At 34.5% G+C, this 18,650-nt stretch overlaps 3 protein-coding genes across 3 annotated transcripts; all 3 read right to left on the bottom strand.

Moving 5' to 3' along the window:
* Positions 1 to 6,156: 6,156 nt before the first annotated feature.
* LOC137730483 (uncharacterized) lies at positions 6,157 to 7,622 on the bottom strand. Its single transcript, XM_068469471.1, has 4 exons — positions 7,509 to 7,622; positions 7,230 to 7,363; positions 6,815 to 7,099; positions 6,157 to 6,531 (listed from the first exon to the last, which is right to left on the bottom strand). The coding sequence occupies exons 1-4, from the start codon at positions 7,524 to 7,526 to the stop codon at positions 6,477 to 6,479; spliced, it is 492 nt and encodes a 163-aa protein (XP_068325572.1). The 5' UTR covers positions 7,527 to 7,622; the 3' UTR covers positions 6,157 to 6,476.
* A 1,169-nt stretch (positions 7,623 to 8,791) lies between these two features.
* On the bottom strand, positions 8,792 to 9,743 carry LOC137730690 (ethylene-responsive transcription factor LEP-like). Its single transcript, XM_068469656.1, has one exon. The coding sequence runs from the start codon at positions 9,614 to 9,616 to the stop codon at positions 8,792 to 8,794; it is 825 nt and encodes a 274-aa protein (XP_068325757.1). The 5' UTR covers positions 9,617 to 9,743.
* Positions 9,744 to 10,457: 714 nt separating this feature from the next.
* On the bottom strand, positions 10,458 to 11,638 carry LOC137732612 (uncharacterized). The gene is made up of 3 exons (XM_068471919.1): positions 11,566 to 11,638; positions 11,059 to 11,344; positions 10,458 to 10,680 (listed from the first exon to the last, which is right to left on the bottom strand). The coding sequence occupies exons 1-3, from the start codon at positions 11,636 to 11,638 to the stop codon at positions 10,458 to 10,460; spliced, it is 582 nt and encodes a 193-aa protein (XP_068328020.1).
* Between the last annotated feature and the right edge of the window lie 7,012 nt (positions 11,639 to 18,650).

Below are 18,650 nucleotides of genomic sequence, written 5' to 3'. Positions count from 1 at the left end.
CTGTGAGAAAATTTTAGGTCAGTGGAAGTGAAGGATCGAAGTTGGCGGACAAAGGCGAAGATACCATGTAGAAACTCATGATTCTGAGGGAAATTGAAGAGAAAGAAAGAAAGAGAGAGAGAGAGAAAGAGAGAGAGAGAGAGAGAGAGAGAGAGAGAGAGGGGAATATTGTAAGAGACAAAGTGATTAAAGTTGTGTATTTTCATATATGAATGTATGAGTACACACATGTATAAATACATTACAATATTGACTGTTAATTAACTCCATTTCCTTACAACCTTATCTTAATAGCTAAGCTAACAATCTTATCTTAATAGCTAAGCTAAGCTTTAATATGGTGGACCTTCTTTATCCTTAACAAAGGATTTGCAATGATTATCAATATTAAATCCCTTATAATGGTAAGATCGTAAATCTTCTGTGGATAATACTTGCATCCTATGAATGAATGCACATATCTCACTTCTTACAAATAACATATTTTTACTCTATATATATATATATATTATATAATGGAACTGCTCATTTTCTCAGTCTTGGGTCTTCAATTCAAATGATTTTGTGTAGATACGATCTCCAATTCAAATGATAGGAGGAGCATTTGAACTTGAGACCTCTTACAATATATCACTAAATTTGATTTTAAAGAGCACCAACTTACCTTAACCTACAAACAAGAATGCTAGCTACCTTTCCCATTTGCATTTCCCCACTTATCTTTCTCACTCAATGACAGACATTTTTTACACTTAAATGTATTAATTGTATTTAATTTTTTTTCATTGTCTTTTCACCTATGCCCCTAATTAAATTCAAATGCAAACCAAATCATTGATATTATCCAACTGAAGTTTTCCTATCTCCTTTTTTTCACATACAATTCCATTTTTTTAAAGGCTCCTTTTTATTTCTTCTGGTTTTAGTCTCTCGTTCACTTCTTCCTTTTTATTTATGTTTCAATTGTTCTTGACACCTTTTTTCCCATTGTGCTTGTTCCATCCAGACGCTACAAGAGGAAAATAAAAATAAAAATTGAAAGATTGTCTCTCATATAAAAATTTTAACCCAATCCAAAATTATCGCAATTGTACCACATCATAAACTTGAACATTATTTCAACACTTCAGTACTTAGCTTTCCACACTCTAAAAAAATCAACTGAACATTTTCCATTTGATGCAAGACCATCACATTGTTGTTATCTTCTGGTGCACGCAAGTCATTCTACTTCCCTAATCAAATAGTATAAATTAGCATTAAACCTTAGCTTACAACCCTCATAATTTGTATAATACAAGGAAATAAGCAATCTAACCAACTTACCAATTCATGTCTATAAGGGTCCTTAAAGAAGGGAACGAGAGACTAAAACCAGAAAAAACAAAAAAGAAGAATCGTTAAAAAAAAATTAGAATTGTATAAAAAACAATAAACATAATGAGATATGGAAAATTTGGTGGATAATAATTTTATGATTTGGTTTACATTTGAATTTAACTAGGGCATTGATAATCATTTAGTACTATGATTTAGTGGTATTTCTTTTCATTTGGGAGTCATAGGTCATAGGTTCGAATCTCGTGAATGGCGAATTTGATACCAAATTAGGCTATCCATTATGTGACTTAGCCGAACTCTCATTTCCCTTAGTATAAAAATATCGATGTACCAAAAAAAATAAAAAATAAAAAATAAAAACCTAGGCATTGATGAAGCTTGTATTTGGTTAGCTTTGCAGAGAAGCAACGCACAAGCGTGCATAATTTGAGTGCTTATGTATTGATAATTTATTACTTAAGCACCAATCATATTAGTTGACCTTCAAGCTGAACAAAATAAACACATTTGACTTAGCTTCAATCATTTTTAGGTTATTTTTATCAATTCCTATCATTCAAATCACTTTGTCGCGTCGGGGCTCAATAATAGAGTTGACTTCATATCTTTCACAACCCAAAAAAAGAAAAAGAAAAAGAAAAAAGAGTTGACTCCTAATTAAAAATGAATATGTGATCTTTTATTCCAACAGGCCCGGCACAATACTTGAGAAAACAATGTGATTGTTAATGGGTAAACTAAATATTATATCCTTTAGACTTGGGGTGATTTTCAAAATAGATTATGAGGTTTTAATTCTTCACATTGCATGTATCAGTTATACTTTTTTTCTCTGTAAATATCTAATCCTCTATCAAATTAATAGATTCTTTTGTAAGTGTAATGCAAATTTGGCTTATACATTAACCCATTTAAAAATCTTAAACTCGTTATACCATCAATTCGATGAAGGGTCAAACAATCAATTGACCAAAGGCGTACAACATTTCTATGTACATTAATTGTCATGGTGATCATCACTACCACCCTCACAGCATCACCACCACACTCCCCCTACCCTCAATTTTCCACCTCCTGGTTTGGATATTTGTGAGAATGTAAAGGTCCAAGAGTCTCACATTGGTGAAAGAAGATACGTTGCAAGGGTTTATAAGAGGATGAACTACTTCTCATGTTGCCAATTGGTTTTATTGTTGAACCTCAACTTCTTCATGGTATCAGAGCCAGGTTGGCTCATGTATGAAGCTCAATGGCCACACATACTTCACGTCACACAATTCATGTTGTCCACGTGTTTGGCTTGAAAATTTGCCACATGTGATGGGGCATGTGAGAATGTGAAAGTAAGAGTCTCACATTAGTGAAAGAAGAAACCTTGCAAGGGCTTATAAGAGGTTGAACTACTCCTCATATTGACAATTAATTTTATGATAGAATCTCAATTTCTTTAACATTTAAAAATGGCGACTAGCTATCTAGATGAAATTTAAAGTTGAGATTCACCTCCAAATTTTTAGGTTTTAGGTTTTTTTTCTCTTCTATATGTAACTTCTAAGTTTATTTTTTTATGAATCTAATTTGTGAGTTTTATCGAACTCCACTCCATTATATGTTATGTGTTTCTTTTAAAAAACACATGTATTTTTATTAAAAATATCCATGTGCTCTAAATCGAAGCACTTTTAATAATGTAAGCGCTTGGAAACAAAAGTGTTTTAAAAGTTTTTTAAAACGCGAGAACAAAAACATTCATTTCTTGTGAAATACTAGGCTGCATCTACATCTACTAAGTATATCTAGGGTGGACATATAAGCGAAAAAACGAACGGGAAATAGAAAGTGGCAGGTGAAGTGGAAAGGCCGGTAGCATTTGTGTTGCAATAGAAACACGCCGAGTATTTTAATTTTTATCTCATAGGTCATTCCAACCCTAACAAGACTGGTCCTTGGAATTGCCATCAAGCTCTGAGCATGGAGAGATTTTTCAGTATGACCGATACACGGAGTGGTACACCACGTGTCACTATATAAATAGTAGGATATGTATGTTAAAAAGTTAATAACTTAAAAAATAAAATTTCCCACCACTTACATAAAAACATATGGTATATCATCCGTATTTCCGTCACAATAAAAATTTTCTCATCAGTTTGCCTAAAGTTTTTCTTCAAGAAATAGTACACCTAGTTGACAACAATCCTCTTGAACCAGGAAATATTCTCTTCTGCCACCACTTGTGCCTCTCCCATAAGATACACAATACTTTTCTCCATTGCCTCCTGCACAGACTCATTTTCCTCTTCGGCCGGTGCCCAAGTGCTCTGACAATCCAGGAAATTAGGGTTAGATTAATATAGACTTACGTTTGAGCAATGAGGATTAGCCATGGAAACCTTTCCAGCCTCCAAATTGACTGAGTATATCCGACGCATCGATATCCTCGGTTCCAGCCTCCAAATTAAGGTGACCGTGTAAACGTGTAAACGAGCAAAGAAAATCTTCTTAGATGACTATCTTCTACCAATTATCTACCCTTGAGTTTTAATTATACTTAAAGATGCAAGTAAAAATCTGACAAGCTAGTTACATGTATAGTATGTGTATATACGTATTTTTAGACTCCCATTTCCTAAGATGAGTTCTTTTTTTTTTTTTTTTCAAAAATAAAATAAAAGAAAAAGAAACACTGCCTTGAATGGAGTTAGTTAGATCAATGTAAATAAGTAGTGACAACAAGCTTTGTGTAGTTGACTAACTTGAACACTTGTTAAGCTGCATTTGTATTTAAAAAATTCTTAACAAATTAAACACGAATTAACCCCTAGTTTTTCTGAAGTGACGAAAGTGTCTCCGGCCCCTAGTTTCGTCTGTCAACGTACGTAGCCTAGGGAAATCCATACTTCGCGCCAAGCTAAGACTTTTTGTTAAGCCATCTGGTGATGTAAGGTTCATTGAGCCGTAAAAATAGTTTCTCTCAAAATAGGACCATAGTTGTAGGTGTACATCGTTTAATCTTGCCACACATAGCTAGTAGTTGCACGACAAATGGACATAAAAACACATTTCATATACGTGTACAATAGCATATCAAATAAGTCTGTCAAGTTTTCTGAGTTCCTAATTATGATCGACGATAACATTATATAATCTTCGATTCCAACAAGTGCCCGACATGCAAACCTAAATACAATGATGCAATGCTTTGTAGGATTATTTAATATAACAAAAAGAGAAGTGAGAATCCGAATCTATGAAAATGGTCTTAGGATATGTACCAACAAAAGAAATGTTGTTAGGTTCATAAGAATATAATTAGGAAAAGCTCATAATTGGGATTGGTTTCATGTCATTCTAATTAAAAATTGTTGTCAGGTTAATATTTGATAATTGATTGAGGAAAATTCATAAGCAAAGTTATTTTTGGGAGTTATTGAAGAAATAAGTTTTTTTTTTTGTCAATATTAAAGAAACAAATCATTATTTTGCACTTTTGGATTTTGGCTTGATCATTCATTAGATTTCATGATTGTTGAATTGAAAATAAGGAGGCCAAACGAAAGTAAAAGATGGAGAAATTATGAAGAAAACTTATCCAACCTAATTCCCACAAAATGATAGGAGAGAAAATTTAATAATTTTCTTCATCACTTCTCCATCTTCTACCATCTTTTGGACAAATTATGCAAGTTGACCTCTATATTTTTATTCATTTATTGGATCTAGTGAATTATCCAAGTGATGCCAACGCTAGACAACAAATATATCCTAAAACTCTACATTACGCATTAGCACAGACAAAAAGTTGATTATTGGGATTTTCTCGGGTTGAATCACTAACTAAAAATATTATCAAATTTTTCAAAAAAAAAAAATGATACTATTTCTTGCTAGATCGGAACTTGTCGAGGATAGATAAAAGTTAGTATCTCAAAATTAAGAAGTTTGTAGTTCATGTGATTCAAAAATAAAAAATAAACGGAAGAACATGATGGGGCATAACGACGATGAGTACATCCTCAGCTTACTATGAAATCGTTGTGCTGGTTTTCTTCTTGGACTAAGAGCATGACTAACCACTAATAATGCCGGTTCAGTATCCATATTCGAGTCTATTTCTGAAAATGCTCAACACCATTGTGGTGGAAAAAAACAAAGCCATGGAGATCTAGTTAACAAACTGGCTGTAGATTAAAATTTCCTTAGAGTTAAGGGTTTATGATGCTAAGCCATAATAACAATTATGGAAGAATTGAAAGTTAATGAAGACGCTGAAAGTTAGTTGATGATGCTAAAGCCAGATCTCACATCATGCAAATGGTTCTTTTTGTCAACGGTTGAAGGGATCTGAACCTTGATTGGCCCCTTACTAATTTTTACTATCTTATTTTTACAGTTGACCAGAAGTGCTAAAACCTTTCTCAAATAACCAAAAATGCAAGGACTTCATTTTTAGTTGAACAAAAGTGCTTTAACGCGTTTTGAAATAATAACAAATGCTTTCAACAAAAGCCTTTTGTAATTCTTTTCATTATTGCAGTCTCACTGGGAAGGAACATTACTCTGAACCCTTTTCGACCTTTTCATATATGATGGCTACATAAGGGACCTTTACAATTAAATTTTGTTTATTAATCGTTGTTTTACTCATTGATCAACTCCATGATCTGCGTTAGTTTGGTACCCAAATCAGGGTCATATTTTGGTTAATTTGACATCAAATGCAGGGTTTGGAATTTAAATTGGATGGTTTGTAATTCTTGCAAAATACTTTTAATTTACCAAGCTACATATATCAGATACAAAAGCAATGCAATATTATAAATTTATAATTATACGGTGTCTCTGTTTATTAGAACAAACCAATAAATTAAACAAGCAAAAATGGGAGCCTCTCACCTCTAATTAATTTACTAGCGAGGAAGGGAGGGCTTCATAACCCATATGACATATTTTTGCGCATTGCAACAAAATTAAGCTAAGAACAGAGGAAAAGGAAAAACATATGCCCAAAATTAAGCTATTTACAATGTCACACGTCATAATAATCGGATTCTAACGGGACCATTTGGGATAGATAGAAATTTTTAGAGACACACTAGGAAGTATTTGTAATTTGTTGAGATGCAAAATCCCATTTAGCGACGGCTTGGATCCACTCCGACAGTCTTGAGCGTCGCCGCCGTGCGAGGCCTGCAAGTTTCAAGCAACAGTTAGCTTTCGTTAGGATAATGTACGAAAGTATTATAATCCACAAAAAATGTTTCCATTAGACAATATAAGATGTTTATGGAAAACGAAATCATTGATCAGTTTAATAATTCTTATTTGGAAGCCTAATATTTAGAAATATTAACAAATCAACATAACATTTATTTTGCCAGATTTTTTATCTGCCAATATAAATATTCTACAATTAGAATAATTCGTGCATAAAAAATTACGAGCACGTATATATTTATGCATGTATGTATACCGAGTAAAAGGGTCATGCTGGACTGAATCAGGCATGGATGGCCTGCCGGGCTCCTGAATGTGGCCAACCTTCCTTAGGAAAGATTTGTTGATAAACTTGTCGGATGAGCTAACGGCAGCATCTGGATTGTCAACCTCGTACATGGTCCTCTTGTTCTTGTTGACCACAACCATCGGGGCATGCATGAGCTGCTGTAGAGCACTGTGCGTCCCAATCGTCAGAGGCACAATTAGGAACCCTAGCAGCACAGCAACGGGTGCGTTCTCTGGCTTTCTAAGGAATTTCCTGATTGGATCGATTGCATACATAAACTAGTTAATATGCGTAACATATAAAATTCCATGACCACTTGTTATTTATCATCATCAATCTTCATTTCTAACTAGTTATCGCTTAAGCATTTCAATATATATACCAGATGTTCGACATGGTAGACTGAACAGCCTCACTATCACGAACATTTTCTGCAAAATGTTTCATCTTCGGAGCGGCAGAGGTTGCAAAAGCTCGGTTCCCTCCCGCCGGAGCCAGCATTAATCTCAACTCGTTCTACACAAACCCACATTAATTAATCATTTCACCAATTGACATCATCATAATTAATGTATCACGTTATTAAGGCAGTCGAATCAAATCAAGGGGATCGTCATAAAACAAAACAAATGATCGAAAAGAAGAACTTTGGTAGACTTACGATTGCCCTGAAAGCCATTTTGGTAGACTTACGATTGCCCTGAATTTTGGTAGACTCAACAGTTAACAAGATTCTGGCTCAATATAGAATTAGGATGAAATGATGATGTTTACCTGCACTATATATATCCCTTGGGTGACAAACACGTACACTTATATAGGGAGGGATTAGGGAGGTCGTGGCTTTTGCTTGACCGCTAATTGGCAATGGCATGAGAATGGTCCACTCCGACTCCTATCTAGACGGTTCGACTCCTATCCAAACGGCTGTAGATGGCACTGTGCCAAGATAGCAACCCCTAACGATCATACGTTAATTGCTATAGTTGGTTTACCATATGAATCACAAGCTCTGAATTGCTATAGTTGGGAAGAGAATTAACTTAATGGAAGGCATGCATGCATATGATGATATGTGTGTCCATTGTTATTGTCTTTTGAATAGTTACAAGTTCTGCATGTGATCTGCATGTCCGTTGTCATGGATAGGTAAATCAATGTGGGACCTTGTAATAGGCTTATTGTAGAGGAAGTCGGATCTTCAAGTTGTAAGGTCCAACGTTGAGGATGTGAATTATGTGTCATTTGTTTAGTATGTTCTGCCAATGTAAATGATTTGTTGCTTAAACGATAGGAGTTTATATGACAGTGTTTTTAAAGAGATTAGGGCAGCGCAAGCGTTGTCCACTTTTCTTGTAGGGTTACAAAAAACTTGAAGATATTTTTGGATTATAAAAACACCTTGAATTAACAAAAAGTAGGCCTCCAATAAAAATTGCTTATTAGCAAAAGTAGGTTTTAGGTCTGATTTGACGTTACTGAAATTATTTTAAAATCAGTTTTTAAAAAAAGTTGGGGCTAAAATTGTGTTTAGAAAATGAAAAAATGAAAAAAAAAAAAGTTTTATGTCAAAATCATGAGTCCAAAACACCATAAAGCAGAAGTAGCTTTACTCGTACTTCTGAAAACAACGTTTTTTTTTTCTTTTCATAGCACAACAATTTCAAAATAGCCCTTACAAAAGCTTTCTCAAGGGGATCGTAATAGGTTCAAGTTCACTCCAAAATTGTTTGAAATAACCCACCTGACTAACCAAACCAAACCATATGAACATTCACTCTCGAAGAAGCTCACATTCTTGCAATATAAAGGGCATAACCATTACAATTTCATCAAGGCGCCCTTACTTTTGGCCCATAACATCACAAAACAAGTTGATCAAAAAAAAAAAAGTAGAAAGTAAAAAACCACACTTGTAGATCAGATGGATTTACTAAAACCAAGTCAGTAGAAATAGGCAGAGGATGAACCCAAATCAAACCCATCAATACCCGCTTCGGAGACTGTTGGCATGCTCCCAAACAATGGGCTGTGCTGCACAAACTCGTTCGAGTCAAAGCCCACATAGGACCCACTCACCAATGAGTCCAGTCCATTGTTTGTCGTGGGGTCTGAAAACTCGTAAAAGCCTGACTCATTCCCAACTCCGTCCGAGCTCATAATGCCGCCTTCGGGCCCATAACAAGTGGAGGAGGAGACACAAGCAGGCAAAGGCGGTAGCTCGTGAGTGTGAGATTGAGACTGGGACCCGGATTCATCAGCAACAACACCAAAAGCGGGCACGTAAGACCCGCTTTCATTCTCTGCTGATGAACTTCCAGAGAATGAGTAGGCATCAAATGGGTCCTGATGAGTGAAGAAGGACTGCTGAGTGTGTGTTTGGGATTGGGCGTGGGTTTGGGGAAGTGGGGTGGTGAAGAACGCTGACATGTCTTCCTCGGGTGAGATAATGGAGGTGACAGACGAGCCATGTGGCATGTCCGAGTAGACAAAGTTGGTTCGAGCCTTGGAACCGCGCATGGAGCGAGCGGATCGGTCGTAGGCCAAGGCGGCCTCCTCCGCCGTGTCAAAGGTTCCGAGCCAATGCCTCTCTTTGGTCGAAGGGTCTCGTATCTCGGCCGCATATCTGCCCCACGGCCTTCTCCTCACTCCAAGAAACCTAGTCTCCTGCTGGGTTTGTTGTGGTTGCTGATGTTGTTGCTTTCTTTTGGTTTTGGTTGACGAAGGTGGCGAGTTTGATTTAGAAGGTGAGTTGGTGAAGAAGTCCATGGATTTAATTTGATTGAAAAACAATATAAAGAAAAAGAAAGAAGTGTTTCTTCAAATGTCTGTGAGATAACGCGTTGGATAGAGATGTCGGTGATGACTACTAGAATTTTTAGAGAAGGGAATGACTGTAGGCTTCTTGGGTTTTCGTCCGTTGCATGTTGGGGTGTTTAAATAAGGGAGATTATTGTGTTATTAGTTAATTAATTTAATGATATATTAATCTTGTGTTATAGTGATTTTTTGATGTAATTGGAAAACCGCCACATGATTTTGTCGCTTCGCTGAAGTTATAACATAGTTTTTGTTTTTTTAGCCAATATACATTAAAAGTGAAATCTATTAATCATGTCAAATTTCTATGTTATAATATGCTTTAAGCATTAAAATTCCTCCTTACATTTACAGAGTTAAGTTGTCAAATGATGACCAATCTCAATTCTCTCACACTCGCGCATGCTAATCATCTGAAAATTAGGGTCCACCTTTTTTGTATGAGTGACATCATGTAAGTTCTGCCAGGGGCGAATTATCCAAGGCTGAGGGCACCCTGGAGACTGTTGTTCTTTGAATATTTTTGCATTCTATCTGTTCATCGTATATCGTATTGTTATATATTATTTTGAATTTTTTATTTAGAATTAAACACAAACAGTACCTAACAAAAGCTAACCGTATGATGTACAGGGAACACACTAAATAAACTAAGAACTTTATTGTTCCACCACAAGATCCTTTTAATATCTTGACCTTGTTGTAATCCCCATTGGTGCTCAATCAAGTCACTTTGCCAGGTACAGTGCCATTATGGCTCTTGCAATGAAGTGTATCGCTTAGCGGTCAATTAATTGTAACATCCATCTCGTTCCAATGGCTTGTGTTGCACAAGATCTTCGGTGCCGTCATGAGCACAATAGATACGTGTTCTTAAGTTGTTCATTGTGTCCAACTCGTATTCGTCGACAGCATCATAATCATACTCATCTTCCACAATCATGTTGTGGAGAATGATACACGTCATCATAATGGATCGAAGTGCCTCGACATCAAACATTTTGGCAGCTGACCTGACAATCGCCCAACAAGCTTGCAGGATACCAAAACAACGTTCCACATCCTTCCTACACCCCTCTTGACATTTTGCAAAGTGTTTTTCTTTTTCACTTTGTGGATGTAGGACTGTTTTGGCAAACATTGTCCACCTTGAGTAAATGTTGTCTGCAAAGTAGTACGATTGTTTGTATGTATGGCCATTGACTGAATATGTGACTCTGGGTGCTTTTCCTTGCAGCAATTTGTTGAACACTAGAGATTGGGCAAGGACATTTATGTCATTCTAAGCTCCTGGAACACCAAAAAATGCATGCCAAATCCATGTATCAAATGAAACCACCGCTTCCAAAATGATACTTTTGACTTATTTTCTATCGCCACACGCTTCTTGCCATGCACTTGGACAGTTTTTCAAGGTCCAATGCATGCGGTCGATGCTTCCAATCATGCCAGGAAAGCCTCGCATCTCACCCTTCCTCAGTAGTCTTCGCAGATCCATAGGCGTCAATTTCCAGAGGTACTCCTTCGTATAGAGGGCTTCGATTGCAAAGCAAAACCGCACCAGGGACTCCAGAACAGTTGATTTTCCCATCCTTGTTATCCCATCCACTTGATATGCAGATGCTTCATATGCAAGCATCCGCAATGCAGCAATAACTTTTTGCTCAGGAAGAAGACCTAGAACATGAAAAGCATCATTTTTTTGCACAAAGTATTGATCATGGTTGCAAATAGCACTCATGATTTTGTCGAACATACTTTGTTACATTCTAAAACGACGTCAAAAACAAGATCAAGGAATACATAGTTGGGGATAAAATAATCTTCCAAGAGATTTATACCTCGTTTTTCCCTCTTTCTATCAAAGTTTACAGCACGTCTGGGTTTGGATATCTAACTCATAGCTTCCATGACACAGCGGGAATGTGAGGCCCTCTGCCTTCTATGATATTCATCATCATCCTCCTCCATTGCAAAAGCCTCATCTCCACCTCCACCTTCCTCGAAATTGACCAATTCTTCCTGTTGTGCCAACAATCTTTTCTGTTGCTCCTCAAACTATTTATACACTTTCCTTGAAGAAGACATTGTAAGAACTCAAGATTTGAAAACGATGAAGATGGATGTAGGGATGTAGGGTTTATATGGACACAAAAAAAAAAAAAAAAAAAAAAAAAAAGGATGAGGTTCTTGGTAATTTTTTTCACACAAAAAGTATATGAAAGCTTTGGTAGAAAGTGTTGAAAATATTGAAATATGGTGTAAGGTGGAAGATGAGGGTTTGGTATTTATAGGAAAAATAAATTAAAATTTTAAATTTTTTCTGTATTTTTTAACAATTTTTAATAATTTTTTATAAATTTTAATTTAGGTAATTAATCTGGACCGTTGGATTTGAAAAATATTCAAATCCAACAGCCTATAAGTTGACATTTGGCAATGGTCATAATTCTGACCGTTATGCCTTCTTTTTTCTTTTTCTTTTTTTTTAAATTTTTGGGGGAAAAACTTGGACCGTTGATCTGTGATCGAACAATCCAGATCAAAATTCAAATTCAAATTTTTTTGACTGTTGGAAATCCAACGGTCCAGAAAACTAGTCATTGGAAATCCAACGGCCCAGGACCGGCCACGTGGCCTCCCTATCCGTAAGCTGAGTGTGCCTGCGCAAGTGGGTCTCGGCTCTGGATTCTTGTCAGCGTCGCGCACCCAGTCATGCGTGCTTCCCACGCGCCTAGTGCAAAAAAAAAAAAAATTTCAAACAGCCACTAACACAACGTTGGTGTCAGATGGGCCGGTCAACAAGTCTGTCGATTTTGGGCTAGCCTATGGCCTGGCTTGGGCTGGCCTATGGCCTGGCTTGGGCTGGATGCCAGCCTATTATGCTGAGATGGAGCAGAAATGAGGGAGGCCAGTCCATTTTTTGGACTGGGTGCCGAGCTATCAAGCCCCAGTGGAACTGCTCTAAGATCCTCACAAAGAGAATCTGAAGAGGATCCTTATGCATGCTGCTGACAGCAACTTTAATCCCTTGATAATTTATTTGTTAAATTCTAGTTTATTTAAACAAAACCCTAATTAAATCACCGCGCGCGGAACCTTTGCAATATATGCATTAGATTTCCTATTGATTGAACAAGTACTAATAATACATTTGCTATCTTGTTTACTTGGCATGCATGATTAGCAACTTATGGCCATTATTATCCTTGTGTGCTGATTCCTGTAACTTTGTTGCAAGTTCATGTTCTTAATAATTAGGAACATATTTTCAATTGGATTAAATATTATAATGTAGTACTCTCAAAGTTCATATTATCATATCTAACCTAAGGTTTGATTGCATGTGCCTTAGGAAGGAATGGGAAAGAGAGAGTCTGACTTTGAATGTATGATGGGCTATTAATAGATTTTTTTAGTGTGCCTCGAACATTGACACATATACTATATGTCATTATAAAGTAGAGGGACACTTGTAAAAAAAAAAATTATTCCACTTGTATAATAACATATGGGGTACCATCCAGTGTTCTGGATACATTAAAAAATCTAGAAAACTAAATTTTAATCCTTAAATAAGATACAATTTAGAAAAATGTCTTATACAAAAATTGATTTTAGTCCCTAAACTCTATTTAATGTCAGCATATGTATTCAATTTCTCTTTTTATTATAATTTTATGGTGTTCATAAATTAAATTTTATGAAAATAATGTTTTTGCATATTTTCTTACCCGCCACGAATTCATTACAATATATTTAGGTACAGACATTTCTGTACACTAATTTAGTATAATATATTATGATACGAACGTTTAGGTACACAAATTAGAGAAAGTTAAATAAAATTAATGAATTAAAATGTGTATAATAGTAAATTTAAAATTTAATGTAACGACATTAAATAAGATACTGTTAAATATTAAAATAAAAATATAATATGAATTTGAATTAAGTACTTACTAAATAACTAAAATCAATATCCAATCTAGCACTAAGTTTTTATTAAATTTTAATCTTCTGCAAAGATTAAAATTCAAAACCTGTTATTTTAAAATCTCTCCTAATCATGGACACTATTGTAGTAATCAAATCAAATTGTATTATGAGCATGCACGCCTGAGAAGAAGTTTTATATATCCAAAACCGAAAGGCTTTGTAAAAGTAGTCACCTGCAACATATGATTGCTCAATACATCTCAAATCTCTAATCATCGTTCCCGTGATCATTCAATTGTCAGTACACATCATTGATCATCCCAATGCAATCATGCAAATCACCATGCATGTTAATACCACCTTTATCTTTTCGAGCATATATACTTAGATCATCCCCAAGATTTTCTTTCTTTTAGTTTCACTTTCAAGTAAAATGGACATAAATTGTCGAACTATATGAAAACAAAATATGCTAGATCGTTCCAAATCAATTGCATCGATTAAGTAAGCTTTTATCTGATGTATAGTTTAAATTTACAGTCTAAATTATATTATCACGCGAATAGGCAAATGATATTGTCCTATATATACATAGATAATCTATATATAAAGTCAATGAAAAAGTGAATAGTGATTTTGGTGTTACCAAGCTTCAACAAAAATATTAGGACAAAAATGCCCTCAACACAAAAAACCTCAAAGGCATCCAAAAATAATGCATCAAATAAAACAGGGGCATTTTCATCATTTTCACAGTATTTTTTAATAATTAATTTTTTTTGGGCTTTTTTTTTTAATTAGTGTCTCACGATAGATTAGCAATAATATGATTCAATTTCTCTATTTTAAACACATTTAAAACATCTTAAGAGGTGTGTAATGCCAGTTATAACAAAAGGTCTTTCGCGGATAATAATATGATTAAATTAGTTGTCAAATGTTTTTTTTTTTTTAACAAACGATATTATCTACACTAAGGGGGAGAAGAGTGGGCTTAGCCTTACAAAGGGCTAGTAATAATGTGATTAAATTAGTTGTCAAATGATTTTTTTTTTTTTTAACAATCGATATTATCTACACTAAGAGGGAGGGGGTGGGCTTAGTCTCACAATGGGCTAGCAATAATGTGATTCAATCAGTTGTTCATTCAATATTATTTTCTCTATTTTTAAACACGTTCAAAACATCTTAAGAGGCGTGTAATGCCAATATAAAAAAGTATTTTCGCATGCGGATAATAATGTGATTAAATTAGTCGTCAAATGATTGTTTTTTTTTTTTTAACAAAAGATATTATTTATACTAAGAGGGAGGAGGGGATGGGCTTAGCCTCACAATAGGCTACCAATAATATGATTCAATCAATTGTTCATTAAATATTATTTTCTCTATTCTTATTGTAAATTCTATAGAGACCGATTTTATGTGAATTCAGCTATTTTAATTGGTTTATGAGGGGTTTCTTCTAGTATGATCTAAGATCATTCATTTACTTCAAATATTTGACTTTCCTTTTGTCAATTTAAACATATAAATACATTTAAAACATGTAAATCGCGTGTAGCACGCCGTGATTCAAAAAATACCTTCTGCACTCGCGTGAATGCGTGCATGAAAGCTAGTCATAAATAATATAATTACAATTGCAAAAAGGGTCATGTTACTCTATACAGCATAGGGAGACTTTTAGGTATATGAAACAACATGGGGAATATAATTTTCTCAGCCACGTAGATCCAATTGGAGCTTATACATAGTATAATAATATGTTCCACACCTTCTTTCCCAACTTTTCAAACAAAAAAATTTGTGTCATAATTCGTTTATTTCCGTGGAATGGGCTTTTTCCTCTTTTATATTTTGGTGAGTTTGGAGCATCCTTCATTGCTCATGAAGATGAACATTGAACACGCTGCAAGCAGATAGACCTCCATTGAAGGAAAGCAATGTTGGTTTGCATGTGAGGGGACACGAAGGGCGTTGCTTTTTGAAGAAAAACAATCACTAGGAAAGACCTACGTAATAGAAGAAAACTTGACCTAATGGGACCCATTTTCCTTGGCCTTTCGGTACACAGTGCTTTGTAATTTTAGTTACTTTAGATATTTTAGGTTAATTAGTGCTAGTTATTTTACCTGAAATCCAATTTAAGACCAATTTATTGGATTATGGATAACGAAAACTGGAAAGAAAAAGTACTGTAAGATGTAAATACGTTAATGAACAGATTAGTCAGCTTAATCTAAATTAATGATTAGTGAGGGTGGCAGTTAAGATCCACATATCTTATTCTTCTGTCTTATCCTTCCAAATATTTTTTTCTAACAACGTCTTGTAACTTGTGCTAATTGTGGATTGGTAATTAACAACTTAATATTCCAAAAATTGTTGATGCATGCCTCATGGCTGGGTGTGAAACCATATGGTAGAATGCAAAAACACATTACTTAAGTGTTGATGTTGATGAGTGGATTATTACTTGAATAAGAGTAATGTTGTTCATATCATGTTTTTGTACCACATTTTCATATCATCTTACGTGGTATTTGATATGGACAGCCACATCATTTGAATTAATCAGATTTTTAAATTTAGTTCATTATTTAATAAACTAGTTAATTAAATGATGATTGTGGTATACGATAAGTCTTTCTCCTTCATTTCCTTGGGTGTTGCAAATCCAGATCAGATGCCACATAAGGTGATATAGAAATGTGGTATAAAAAATGCATGAATAGTATTACTCCTTGAATAATGCTAGGGAGATTAAATTTTGTAAACTAAAGGACATGGAAGTTGATGAGTGGATGATTACTTAAACGTTGATAAATGTGCTCATTTTCTATTGGTAACACATCATTTAGTTTGCAAATTTAGTCTCTCTAGCATTACTCTTATTACTTAAAAGTAATGCTAAGGAGATCAAATTTCTAAACCAAATTTTGTAAACCAAATGATGTGGATGTTGATGATTGAATTATTACTTAAGTATTAATTAGCGTGCTTATTTTTTATTGGTGGCACATCATTTGGTTTGTAAATTTTGTTTCAAATTTTGTATCCATAGCATTATCCCTTTCTCATATAAGTTATTCACATTTTCTTTTTAAAGAAGTACGACATTCACACGAAAATTACAGAGTATGACTATCCTCTAGAATGATAACAACAATCAAATCCAGATTTTTTTAACCGAACAATTTTCCTTTTCAACGATGAATTAAGTCACCTTGATCGTTACAGAAATTGTCTTTCATGGGAAATGCATAACAATATATTTGAAACTGGTTGATCTCCTCATTTAGTGTTGATTGATTTTTAATGTGATATTCTAAATATTTTACGACGTTGTGTTTTCAAATTTTAATGTCAAACTTAATAGTCATACGCGTTCTTGCGTCACTTAATAAAGACTATTAAACAATCTTTTGATGTTCATGTGTGCATGTTCACTCTAATGAGAATCATATTGCTACCCTATTGCAAAAGTGGAGCTTATAGACTGTACAAATTGGAGAGAGCCTTGGTCACAAATAGGTCAAACATTTGCATCCACTTTAAAAGAGAGACAACTAATTGTAAACTTAAGGCAACAACCACGTAAGTTGAAATAAAGGTTGAAGTGGGGTTTTAACACGTTTGATATTATCTCACTTTATATACTGAAAACTAACGTAATTAACTTTGTCTTTCCAGTTTATTATTCGGGTTCCACCTAAAATTTGCCCTACTTGGTCCCAGATCCCCTTCGAGTGACCACACAAATCTAACATGGTGAACCTTTTCATAATTAAAATATGGCTAGTATGATATCTAGCATGTCATCCAATCTTCCTTTCAATTGAGAGTTTAAATTTTTCAATATTTATATTGCAAAAATAAAGATTATAACTAATTAACTACGTACCATCAAGAAAGTGGAAAGATATATTGCACCAAGGATAGAGATAAATCGACCCTTCGTGATTCTTGGACACAGATTTCTGAACTTTAGTAGGCCAAACAAGGCTTAATGCCGACTGATCACCATTATTCTATAAGATGGTATTCTTCTTAGACATTTGGCAATATTATTATGGTGCATTTTCTGACAGAGATATTGGTCTCTCACTTTGACTCATGAGTCATGACTGACACAACACAAACTACATATCGTTCCTGCTTCCTAGCTTCCATTTTAATTAAACAATTCAGAAAACATATAGAAAGAGAGATTCTGCAAAAGCACCTTAAAATCGATGGTTTTGTGATGACAAATTTTATAGGTTAGTCGGTGTCTGCAATCATATGCTAAATAGTCTTAAATCAATAAAATATAGTCCATCGTTTTCTTAAGCATTTGAGTGGCATGGCCAACCCATGTGCTTTCTTTATACATTTTATAATTTATTATTACTAAGAAAGGAAAAAATGTTCAAAACTATTACAATAATTTAAAAGATAAAGATGTAGTTTCAAACTCGAAAAACATGGTAGAAGACCAACATCCTATTCACTTGAGTTATGCATAACTTACATGGTTAAGAATATCTATTTTATTTACATGTTGTGTTCAATCAAATACAAATTCGGTAAAAAAACCGTACACAATTAATATGGTCGTTTTCAGTGTATTTTGTTCTCCATGTTTTTTTGTGAGACTAATTTTATTGTAGCTACTTTAACTTCGATGGGTTGTCAGGCTCGTCCGGCTTGGTTATGAGATTTTGCTAGCTCTTCTTGCCCTAGGAACTTTTCTTTGTAATGTTATTTTCGTCTAAAAGAACCCCAAACCCCACAAACACACAATCTGATTAAAAAAAAAATCATTTAATTTGTTCTAAAAACAACAAAAAAAATGTGACATTATAGACATCATGCATGCTTAGATTGTAAATCAATAGAGTATATATAACTTTCAACGTCAAGTGAAAATAAATTAGCCAACTAAGTTTAGAGTGTCACTAGTGTGTTAGAATAATTTTAAAAAAGCTTTAATATTAATTAGTTTATTGGTGTAAGAAAACAGAAAGAAAAAAACAACAAGAAGTTTTGATATATTTAT

Source organism: Pyrus communis, chromosome 4 (assembly GCF_963583255.1).
Source record: "Pyrus communis chromosome 4, drPyrComm1.1, whole genome shotgun sequence".
Lineage (NCBI taxonomy): Eukaryota > Viridiplantae > Streptophyta > Magnoliopsida > Rosales > Rosaceae > Pyrus > Pyrus communis.
Note: the sequence above shows the minus strand (reverse complement) of the source record. Positions and strands in the feature narration are given on the sequence as shown.